At 38.8% G+C, this 11,804-nt stretch overlaps 1 protein-coding gene and 1 non-coding gene across 3 annotated transcripts; both read left to right on the top strand.

Moving 5' to 3' along the window:
• Nucleotides 1-1,871: 1,871 nt before the first annotated feature.
• FN3K (fructosamine 3 kinase) lies at nt 1,872-11,454 on the top strand. 2 transcript variants are annotated; one of them, XM_050919416.1, is made up of 6 exons: nt 1,872-2,734; nt 5,565-5,716; nt 6,219-6,310; nt 7,696-7,778; nt 9,146-9,272; nt 9,954-10,049. In XM_050919416.1, the coding sequence occupies exons 1-6, from the start codon at nt 2,594-2,596 to the stop codon at nt 9,965-9,967; spliced, it is 609 nt and encodes a 202-aa protein (XP_050775373.1). In that variant the 5' UTR covers nt 1,872-2,593; the 3' UTR covers nt 9,968-10,049. The 2 variants fall into 2 exon arrangements, with proteins under 2 accessions (XP_050775373.1, XP_050775372.1); XM_050919415.1 differs by having other exon boundaries at nt 1,873-2,734; nt 9,146-9,268; nt 9,954-11,454.
• LOC127033434 (U6atac minor spliceosomal RNA) lies at nt 3,514-3,635 on the top strand. The gene has a single exon (XR_007769114.1). It is a non-coding gene; the product is annotated as a U6atac minor spliceosomal RNA (small nuclear RNA).
• Nucleotides 11,455-11,804: the final 350 nt, after the last annotated feature.

Below are 11,804 nucleotides of genomic sequence, written 5' to 3'. Positions count from 1 at the left end.
GATTAGTCTCATTATAGCTGGTATGGCAACACCCATTTTTTCATGTTCTCTGTGTACATATATCTTCCTACTGTATTTTCCACTGCATGCATCTGATGAAGTGGGTTTTAGCCCACAAAAGCTTATGCCCAAATACATTTGTTAGTCTCTAAGCTGCCAGAAGTACTCATTCTTTTTGCAGAGCTACAGAACTTGCAGGAAAACAAAACAGCTTGTTCCTCCCTGCAGCTAACTCCACTCCAATCTATGGCAGCATAATCCAGAGGATAGAGTCTGAGTTTGGGAGTCCAGAAATGGTCCAATAAATAACCCCTTCTCCCAGCTTCTGACACCTCTCCTTTAATTTCCCCCTCATATTTCATTGTTGTTTGAATGTTAGCCTTTGTGATCTGACCATGGTGCTGAACAGCTGATGGGACAGAGATGGGTTTACTCCAAGGTGGTTATTTTCAGGCACTTGTGTTATTAAAAACCCATCTGGGACATTTCTGAGTTGGTTTGTTTCCAGTGTATTAAATCAGGATGATTTAAACATGCTGATTTAAAAAAAACAACACAACTTAATAATAGGTTGTGAAACCTTTCACCTCTAGGTCATCTATTCAATTCCAGCCCAGGTCAATAGCAAATACCATCTCATGGCTGTTTCATAACCTATGTGAAATAATTGGATTATCTCAGTCAAGTTCTGAGTGGATAGAGGTCCACAGCACAAAAGACACCACAATTGGTAGCAACTGGAAACCTTGTTAGAAATCTCATCAAAGAAGCCAAGGACTATTTGAATTGTGGAAATGGAAAGTGAAGTCCAGGGCAGGATTCAGGAACAGTCATTGCAGTGTGGGTGAAATGTGCCCTGCTGCATCCTTTGCTATGCCTATTCAGTGGATAGAGAGAGGATTTAAGTCTCCAGGCTTGACAATCTGGCACTTTTCACTGGCATCATTTGATGTTCTCTGCTCAGTGTCCCCAACTGTTTCCTCTATTTTCCCCTATAACCTCTATTCTTGACTTTTTTTTAGTGGTCCCAAAACACTCACTTGGTTTCCACATCATTGTGTTCCCTCTCATCCTGTAAGGGAAAGGCCATGGTTGTTCCAGTGGTGGAGCCTTCTTTAGGGTCTCCACACACTCCTGGAAGTCAAATAGACTGTCCCTTCACTAGTCACACATCACAGCTAAGTGATTTTTTACATGCCCACAAGGAACAATCCAGGATCCAGGGAAATGGAAAATAAACTGTTAAATTTTATTGGTCTGAAAGTACAAACATCTTTTAGAATAACACTACTGATGTGATCTCAGTACTAGCATCCTGCACTGAACAATTTCATTCTAGTAAACAGAAACCGTTGACTCTGTTGGATGTTGGTCAGCATCATAAAACCTCTCCATAATTTGGAACAATTAATTTCTACTGTCTATTTCTGCTCAAGTGAGGCCCAGCACTGAAATATCAGGGATTGCTGCCCCTCAGGATGGAAATGTGTTGTCAGAGCTTTGTGGGGACCCAGGATTTGGAATAGCTACAGAGGTTGCAACTTTTAAGATTGAGATTTATTGGCAGAGCTGTGTTGAGGTCCCGCACTGGCATAGCAAAGGATGACATCTCTCACTCAGTCCTGAAAGTTCAACTCTCATCTTGATGCCAGCCTCCATCACCCCCTTGTTAAATTTTCAAAAAAGAGTTTAATCCTGAGAATTTCCTGAAAAATGCTCAGTTCCATCCACCTCCATTGTCTGTAAAAGGGTTTGATGGCACTTGGCTCCAGTTGAGGGCAATGGGAATTTTTCCATTGACTTTAATGGGAGCAGGGCCAGGACCTGAAGAAGGCATGTGGTCTAATGTGTCAATGGAGACGCAGTGGTTCCTAGTCTATACAAAGCATGTATGAACAGGGAAAGATCATTGCTTTTCCCAGATCCCAGTTTGCTGATTTGTGGTTATATTGAGGCCTTTGAGTCTCCTGATCTTAAACATTTACAATAGGGTGACCAGACAGCAAGTGTGAAAAATGGGGACAAGGGTTGGGGATTAATAGGATTAATTAAAAAGCCCGAAATATCACGACTGTCCCTATAAAATCAGGACATCTGGTCACCGTAATATACACCACCACCACCACCAAACTCGGCCTCTTGCACAGTCTTTCATAAAACACAACCCGTTTATGTTATTGTGTGTAGTTTTCATTGCTGAGCTCCCTCTGGTGGTTGATGATTTAAACTGTATCTCTTTGGTACCCATGTGAGCAGGGGAGAGGCAAAGAAGAGGTCAGTCCATACTGATTACTTGGCGAGAGGAACTACAAATACCAGAAGCTCTCGGGACAGCCATCGAAGGACCCCAGGATATTTCAACAAATTCAATATTTCCTAAATATCTATTTTTTTTAAAGTAAAGCTCTAATCTCCAGAAATATTTTTGGGAATTGACTGATGTGACTTTTCTATCAACTGTTCTTTTTCTCTTTGGTGTGTGTCAATTTCTACCTCGTAGCAAAGACACAGCGAAAAAGGAAGGACCCAGACCTTTAATCCTGTTTTGCAGTGGATTTAAGAAGAAACAATTGCAACAGGCTGGAATTAGCCAATGGAAAAGCTCCTGAAAATCGAACTGAAGACCTCTATTCTGAAGGCATTTGGGAGCGCAGGAGGAGGTTATATTAGCCAAGGGCAGAGCTATGAAACTGACAGCGGGCGAGTGTTTGTGAAAATCAATCACAAGCCTCAGGTTAATGCTGATAATATTACTGCATGTTTACTGCAATGTGCTTAATTGTCTGAAGATGTTTGTTGATGATTATAAATTGTGTGTTTTCAAGCTTAATGTATTTTTCTCCTTTCAAGAACTGAAATCTTTTTAAAGCACATTTTAGATAGGAGGCTCAGTTAATGTTTATTTGTAATGCTGTTGTAAAGTAACTTGACATTCCTTTGCAATACAAGGTGCAAAAGAATTTACACTGCTGCATAAAAAAGCACAGAGCAGAGCAGTTGCCCTTGTGCTTAGAATTTGTTATTGGGCCAAATACCATCCCTGAAATGGCTATTCCCACACAGGGCTGGGGAACAGCATGAGCTTCCAGTAGCAAAAAACATTCTTTTATTAGGGAAAGGGGTTTGTTGAGCATCTGCAGTGGTTCCTGGCACCATGGCAACATAACTCCTACAGGAGATATGCTCCCATTGGCTTCTGTATCCATCCTTGCTCCTCAATCCCCCTTACGAAAGTGGTTTCACCTGATGCAGTGGAAACTGAAATATGTTAATACTGACAGTATCAGGAATCCTTGAATGGTTGTGGGAGAAGGAGGGACTAAGTCCTAAACTCCACTTCTACCCAGTCTGATCCTACCCATAGAGTCTGTTCCCCATGGCATGGGGAGGAAGAAGGGAGTGTGCTGTGGTGCTGGTGAGCCACCATCTTGGATCTTCTAATATTTTCTACCCTCTATTCACAGAAGCAAGGGAGCATGTGGGCCACTATTATGTTGTATAATTATTTATATTGTGTGATATGAAAGGAGAGAAGGTTAGCACTCATCTTGATAAGAGTGGGAGAGTTGTAGTGGCCGTTTCAACACACATATAGTTAAGGCATTGCCACTTACTCATAGCACCTAATCACTTTTGGGGAGGATGCCTAGAGCTCTGCATGTGTTTCCCTTATGTTTTGTACAATTCCAACATAATAAACAATTGTTTCATGTTAAGGCAAAACTAAAAATAATACTTGAACTAAACCTCCAGCTCCAAACACCCTATAAGTTTGGGAATATTGTCATTCAGCTGTGATGTTTGTGGACTGGGTCATCTTCTAGTCAGAACAAGACGGGAGAAGAGAAAGAAATCAATTTAAATGTGCATATTGGGATTTTTGTTTCTATCACATTTAGGAGATTTTTGAAGTGGTTGGTAACGTTTTGCTGAGTTAGAATGTTTTAGTCAGGAGTCTGAGAAGGCTAAATCATCAGATCCCAATTGTTTAAGTTTACCAGATGGTTCTCTGTGTGCATGTGATAATTAAATCAGCTATCAGCTGATTGCTGTAAAAACCTTTATTAACACAGTACAACCCAGTAAAAGTTTAAAAATTCTTTAAAAGATAATTGAAATATAATTGGAAAAAAGTCTCCAGGCTTTCTAGAAACCTGTTTTATTCTTCATCTTCCTTTTCAGGAAAAGATTAATCTTTCCACAACCCAAGGAATTTAAACAAGAAACCCAAAATTATATTGCACATGCAATTTCTGTATTCCTTACTAATGCCCGTACCTGCAGCTTGTTGCATGTAAATGGGTTCCTCCATCTGTGTGGAGCCTCATTGACCTCAATAAGGCAATCACAATAAGCAGTAGGACTGGGGACTAAAGGCCTGATCCTATCTATAATCCTTACTGAAGCAAAGTGTCCATTGACCTTAATGGGGGGTTATCTGTGTAAGGAGTGTAGGGTTGGGCACATAGGTATTTTACTATAAGGAAGAGACTGACTTTCTATACTGTTATTAAGGCTGGTTCAGTGACTCGGGCAACAGTTTAGGGTTTATGAGACTTGGGTTCAAGTTTCTATTTTGCTTAAGACTTCTTGTGTAACCATAGGCAAGTCACTTAATCTCTCAGTTCCCTATCTGTAAAATGGGGATATTAGCACACCCTTACCTCCCAGGAGTGTTGTGTGGATAAAGATTGTGAGCTGTTTAGTTACTGTGGTAATAAGAGCATGTGAGCACCTAAGACAGACAAACTCTTTCCTTATCCTCCTAAAATAGAATAAAAAATAACATAAAAGTGCTCAGCGATTTCTATTCCTGAACCCAGAAATCAGGTATGCAGCAAGCATCTAGCAGAAAGGTAAAATTTTCCTTACAGAAGAAAATGTGGGAACTGCAGTTTTCACTCAGTGGGATGTTTGAAGGAAAAGGCTTTAATTTTCCAGGATATACTCTTAGCTTTTCTGTTACTAAATAAAGGCAGAACAAAAAATTCAGCCATTAATTTGTATTTCAGTATACAGGAAACTGATACGTCTGGGTTATTTCATTCTAAAATATACATTAAAAATGGATGGAAAGAGTAACACTGTCATTTTGAAGGTCAAACTGTTCAGCAGTACACAGACTTAATTAATGTGATCAGTCTCCCTCTAGGGGCTTGCTGCTTAGTCACAGTCTAAGGATTTACTCCTTTATTTCAAGTGGCAGGGGGTTGTACTTTTGTTGTTGAAAGTTTTGGGTTCTAAGCCACTGATAACCCTGCTGTACCTGGGTATGAGGCCTGGCCAGAGATTAACTACACATAGATGCTTTGAGCATTTACAGTGGTAAATTGTGTAACGTGTTGTACTGTTCTGAACTTGCAAGAAAAGCAACAAGAATACAATCAAACCAATTTACCCTCTCCGGCACTGAAACCTTGCTAATTTGCTGCTACATTTTATTATGAAAGATGAATAGATTCACAGATTTATAAACCACAAATATTTTCCAATATACCTACTGCAGAAATTACATCATTTAGGCCAAGGATATTTGCCCCAGTGAAATTCTTGTTTCTGAACAGGCTAGAAAAATGTTTGAAGGTGAAATGGCAAGTTTAGAAGCTATCCAGAAAACCAGCACACTGAGGGTGCCCCAGCCCATTAAAGTGATTGACCTTCCAGGAGAGGGTGCAATGTTTGTCATGGAATACCTGAAGATGAAAAATCTCAGCAAGTATGTCTGAACTTGATACTTTCTTTGTTACTGTGATTTTGAGAGTCTCTGCTTATAACTCTGTTGTGTCAGTGGGAATCTGAAAGAGTCTATTCACTATCTTCTGCAAATATCAGTTGTGTGTCTGATAATTGTAAAAATAAAAAGTAAAAATTAAATTAAAATCAACAATCAAGCTTCTAGGCCAAATTCTCAGCAATATATGGTCTATACCTGACTGTTCACATTTGTCAGAGCAGCTTTACTGACAGATAGCAGCCTTGCCCTGTATCTGTACATTTCTCAGACAATTAACTTGTCTTTGAGAGATGCTATTTGCCTACTGTTGAGTTAACCTATTCTATTGCTTTCTCTTTCTCCCGATTTTTAAATTGCCTCCTCTTTGGAGTTGCTCCCTGCTTTCTCTGATCTTGAATTCTCTCTTATTTAATAAATGGTGTTTAAAGGCATATTTTAAATTGACAGATGAAGAATGTATGGTTTTGTTTCTCTCATCTTACAGACACACTGCAAAGCTTGGAGAGCAGATAGCAGATCTTCACCTTCACAACCAGAAACTTGGAGAGAAATTAAAAAAGGAAGGAAACACTGTTGGTAGAGTATAGATTTAAAGTACTAGTGCAACACTGTGATAATTGATTCTGGATATGACGCAATATTTAACATATGTAGCATTATAATCCTTATGAATGGATAAAACCAGTTTAAAGGCCACTGTCTGCTAAAATACCAAATATATATACAAAGTATCTTTTGATCCATAGAACACTAAAACTGAAATAATTTGTAACTCTTGACTTTGCCTCTACTTTGCTAAATAAAAATAATAAAAAAATGACAATAATAAAAAGATTTCTATTGGTTTTAGTTTGTGTTTTTTTTAAACAAAATAAAAATTTTGGGTCAGATTTACCTTTCAGTATCCCTATAAGTCTTTCATCATCATGTACTATCAAGATATAACCCTCTGAAGGATTTTGAACCAACAAAGTGAAAAAAAAAACAACTACTATTAAACATGTCTATAGGTCAGGTACAGCTAAGTTGTTGTTATAACATGTAATACCATTTAATACAAAATATACAGAAATTCACATTTACTTACACTAGATATTTTACAACTCACACTTGCAGTAAAATACATTGCACTTTTTATTAAAATAATAAAGGAATGTATACGTAGCTTAATAAAGAGATGTTAGTTCTGAGAATAACTGCTCTTCTTGAAGGCAAAGTTAATTCAGTAGGGTTCTGATCCAGTTTCCACTTAAGTCAATGGGAGTCTTTTCCAATTACTTTTTCTACATCTTGATCCAACTCCCACTGAACAACACATGAAGCAAAGCAAGGTCATTGGCTGTTTCAGGGTTAGTAATGTTCAAATCTGATACCCAGATTTTGCACCTCGTTGTGTATGCATGGTCCCATTGATTTCTGGGGAGAGCAGAATGTGCCCTATAGTGGTATGCCTACTACCAAGTAATTACAATATTTGTGAGTGAGGTGATAGATTGCTGATCTGTCTGAAATAATGTACAGTATGAGACACACAGTCAAAAGTTTTGGTTAGGAGGCAGCAGGGTAAAGTGGTTAGAAAATGGTGAGTACAAATTGGGAGACCTGGGGTTCTGTTCCTGATTCTACCACTGACTTGCTCTGTGCCCTTCATCAAGTCAATTAACTTAACTGTACCTCAGTTTCCCTAGCTGAAAAATATCCCAGGTTTATTACTCCCATCTTGAATAGGTCTGTGATTCCCCCAAAGAAAAAAGCTACCTATGCACTCACAGAATTATTACTATTAGTGTTTTAAACTATTTAGTTGACCTATTGTTTAATTATGTTTTTTCCCAATTTTTTTCCTGCCTAGTCATATCAGAACTGGATTAATAAACCTATTGCTTTTGGAAAGTTCAGGAATGGAGGAGGGAAAAAAGCTGGTTTGCCCTTTGGACATGGTCAGTCTTTTTGTTTGTTAGGTAAAGGTGCAGGACGTTCTGAACATCAGTATCTGGATAAATTTGGATTCCATACAGTCACATGCTGTGGCTTTATACAGCAGGTAAGTCCCAGCTCTATGAAAGTTATTATTACACATTAAAATCAAACACAAAATCTATATTAAATGGCTTGTTTTAACCATCACTTTTGTTCTCGCTGTTTCATTTTAATCTTAAAAGCTGTTAAGGTATAAACAAAATATAAATATTACGTCCAACTTGGGAAAGGATGGAGGATAAGACTGCATAGGACTGTTACTTTCTTGGACTGACAAGGTTTTGTTCCTATTTAAAAATGTAAGAGTTCTGATAGATAAAACGTATTAATTACGTAACCCTGTCTCAGTCACTGAGCAGTGCCTATTCTGTGCAATCAAGAAAGTGGGAGTCCTGTGGAAAAAATAGTACATCATTTTTTACATGATCCTAATACATATGCATGAGGAAGAAGAATTAAAGTCACACGGCTTTCTTAGATTTGGCATTTCTCAACTTTTGTTTGAGCTTCCTAATATTTTTAGTGCTTAATTTTGCAACTGTAATAATGCTCTTTTCAAGTAGTCTGTGTGTGTGTCTGTGTGTGTGTGTATATACACACACAAAAAATTGAATAATTTAACCATTACTGAAATACAGCCACTTCTGTGGTGGAACCTGGCAGCACAAAGCAAGCCTACACTGCAGTTTTGGACAGGAAGTGAAGACTACTCATTGATTCTCCACTTGCTAAGAAAAAGATCCCTTCACAAATTACCGTACTTCCATCCTCTCCCAAAACCCTCTATATAGTTCTCAAAAGGTGAAATTCCCCTCATTCAAAAGGCCAGTGGCAAAGTCTATGCAACACTTAAATTCCACTTAAAACCCTCAGAGCAGGCTTTATATGGTGCATGGACCTTCTCCTGGCTCTCTGCACAGGGGTGAATTTCAACCAAAATATTTAACCGTGCAGACCACTGAGAAGGACTTTGTAGACTACTAGTTGTCCCTGAACCACAATTTGAGAACCATTATCTCAATGAAAAGTCAGGGGGAATTTGGGCTATCCAGAGCTCATATACAGAACTAATATAACTTGGATAAAGGGTTAAGAGACGTTTAATATCTACAAGTGCCGAGAGCCTTAGGTTTATTTCTCATATCAAAGATAGCTCCTCCTTAATATGGACTCAGAAGGAAGAATAGCCTTAAAGTAATGATCAACAGAATATTTAACAGCATCCTAAATTTTTCTTCATGGTCACCCATCCCAGAACTGACTAGGCCTTGACCCTCTTTAGTTTACAAGCACCCAGGTAGCAAGGCAACAGGCCATAGTATCAGTAATACACAGTTTAATTTTACAGATATATCAGCAGAAAAATCTTTAAAGTGCTGTTTCCTCTTCAACTGATCATGATTACCTGAATCTTGATATCTTATTTTCCAGGTGAATGAATGGCAAAGTGATTGGCCTACTTTCTTTATATGTCATCGACTCCAAGCTCAAATGGATTTGATTGAGAAAGCTTATGGAGACAGAGAAGCAAGAGAACTGTGGTCACAGCTTAAGGTAGGTAAATACACAAGTGTGTCTCATAGAGATAAAAGGTCCATTGTACTTATAAAAAATATATAAGAGAAATACTTAAGTGGAATTTTACACAATTTTTATGGCAAACTTTATGTGGCATTTAGTAAGCAGGTCTAATTTCACTTAACGTCCAGATGCTAGAGTTAAGAAAAAAGGGTGTATGTCACTGTACTAGCCTTTTAAAATGAGAAGTGAGTGTAATCATGTGGCTGCTTGCTTGGTTTTCAGAATCACTGTTCTATTCTGACACTAAAGCGCCAAGTTTATAGTTATTTGTTCCATAATGGTACATCAGTGAGCACAGGAGACTCAGGATTTTGGTGCTAAAAGGTTGTTTACTTCTTAGAACTGTTCTCATGAAAGGAAGTTGTTATTTATTTATTGTGATAACCTGTATTGTCCATGCCTGTAAGCAATATGACAATAGCGAATGTGGGTGCTAGCGAAAGATTAAACTCTGCCTGAAGTGAATCAGAATTATTCTTGTTGATTAACACTTTTGACCTGCTTCTGCATCCATTGACTATAGCTTGAATAGGGCTTCATAATGACTGAAAAGAGACTGACTTTTATTTATTCTGTTATTTGTATTTTATTGCCTTTTAGTTTTTTTCCTTGGTCATGTTATAGTTTTTGCTTGATTGGTCGTGCTTTTTTTTTTCAGCTGAAGATTCCTGAGATGTTCTGTGATGTGGAGATTGTCCCTGCTCTTCTTCATGGGGATTTGTGGGCAGGAAATGTTGCTGAGGATGATTTTGGCCCAATTGTCTTTGATCCTGCTTCCTTCTATGGCCATTCTGAATTTGACTTAGCGATTGCTGGGATGTTTGGTGGCTTTAGCAGCTCTTTCTTTTCTGCCTACCACAGTAAAATCCCCAAAGCTCCAGGTTTTGAGAAGCGAAACAAGTTGTACCAGCTCTTTAATTATATAAACCACTGGAACCATTTTGGGACAGAGTACAGGGGATCTACCCTAAATGTAATGAGAAAGCTCTTAAAATAACCATTTACAGAGTGTTCCTCAAAGATAATCTATCACAGCCTCTTACTAATTCACGTAGCCTACTTGTTGATAGCAACACAAGCTAGAAAGAGTGAAACATTAATGAGAAACCCACATGGCAGATGTAAAAGATGAGGGGGTCTTTGTACACATTTGAGCCCACTAAATGCTTGCAGTGGTTGTGTAATTTCTGCATCATGTTCTAGTTTACTAGCATATATCCACACTTGTGAGTTAGGAGATTGTGCACAGTCTGTTATTCAGTTGGTGAAACTCTACATGTTTGAAAGCAGTTTGATTGACAGCCTAATCTCATTCTCCATGGGATAACCTAGTTTTCCCCACTCTTTCATGACTCTTGGCCCTTCCTGCCCTATAAGGATTTTATTGTGGGGTTGTGGTATTGGAAGTAATCACTAATTTATCACTTCCTCCTGCTTTTCCATTTTACTTTTCTCCTCTTTCTCTATTCTCCTCCGTTCCCCTCTACCTACCTTCTAAAGGATCAGCTCCAACGTCTGTTGAAGTCAGTGGGAGACTTTTTTGGCTTTGAGGGCAGTTGAACTGTGTCCTAATTCATTTGTATAGTGCAGTCTATGAGTTAGTATTTCTTACATTTATTTTAAATTAAAATTTATGACTTTCCTTTCTAAAGGAAAAATTCAATTCAACTGATACCCCCGAAGAATAGGTCTCTGCGCCTACTGTAGAATGAAATATTTAAACAGAAAATAGATTGCCATTACATAAGATGTAGATAACAATATATTTTATTTAAACCAGCCTTTTAAAAAACATACTAAAAAATTCTCTGCAATGTAACAGTCTTAGCTGTTTGAGAAGAAGAAAACAGCAATTCCAGATACTATATTGATTGGTACTCAATACATATAAGTTATATACAATTAATCTGAATAGATAGTTGGGGAAACTACCGTATTCCATCATTGCTGATTTACTAAAGTAAAGGCACCCTGTCAAAATGGTGAGGTCTAAAATGTAATTGTTTTATACTTGTTTGCAGAGTTCCTGTAATTGTTTATGACAGGGCTGCCTTCTCTACCCTTTGAAGCACTGCAAACAGGCAGGATGCTTTTCAGATTTATAAGCACCAGAGTGTTATTTAAGTCCCCTCCAACAGTTCATCAGTATATCTTTGTGCAGTAACCAGGACTGGTGCAAGGAAGTTTCGCGCCCTAGGCGAAACTTCCATCTTGCGCCCCCCCCAGCCCTGCAGCAGCTCCTCGCCCTGAAGTGTGTCCCCCTGGCCTGAGGAGCCCTGCGGTACCTCCCCACCCCAGCTCACCTCTGCTCCGCGTCCTCCCCGAGCATGCTGTCCTGCTCTAATTCTCCTCCCAGGCTTGCGGCGCCAAACAGCTGATTGGCGCCGCAAGCCTGGGAAGTGGGAGAAGTGAAGTAGCAACTGCGCAGTGGAACCCCTGGGCTGCCGGTGGCACGCTGACCCAGGCATGGGTGGCAAGTTTGTAGAAATTTTGGTGGTGCCCAGAACCT

This window comes from Gopherus flavomarginatus, chromosome 12, assembly GCF_025201925.1.
Source record: "Gopherus flavomarginatus isolate rGopFla2 chromosome 12, rGopFla2.mat.asm, whole genome shotgun sequence".
NCBI lineage: Eukaryota > Metazoa > Chordata > Testudines > Testudinidae > Gopherus > Gopherus flavomarginatus.
This window is presented reverse-complemented; position numbering and strand designations above follow the sequence as displayed.

What these genes read in the sequence shown, in the direction of transcription:
- FN3K (XM_050919415.1), top strand. Translation starts at nt 2,594, where the DNA reads ATGGAAAAGCTCCTGAAAATCGAACTGAAGACCTCTATTCTGAAGGCA. An exon ending in AAAGGAAGGAAACACTGTTG is followed by an intron (nt 6,311 to 7,695) that starts GTAGAGTATAGA and finishes TTTGTTTGTTAG; the next exon opens with GTAAAGGTGCAGGACGTTCT. An exon ending in GCTGTGGCTTTATACAGCAG is followed by an intron (nt 7,779 to 9,145) that starts GTAAGTCCCAGC and finishes CTTATTTTCCAG; the next exon opens with GTGAATGAATGGCAAAGTGA.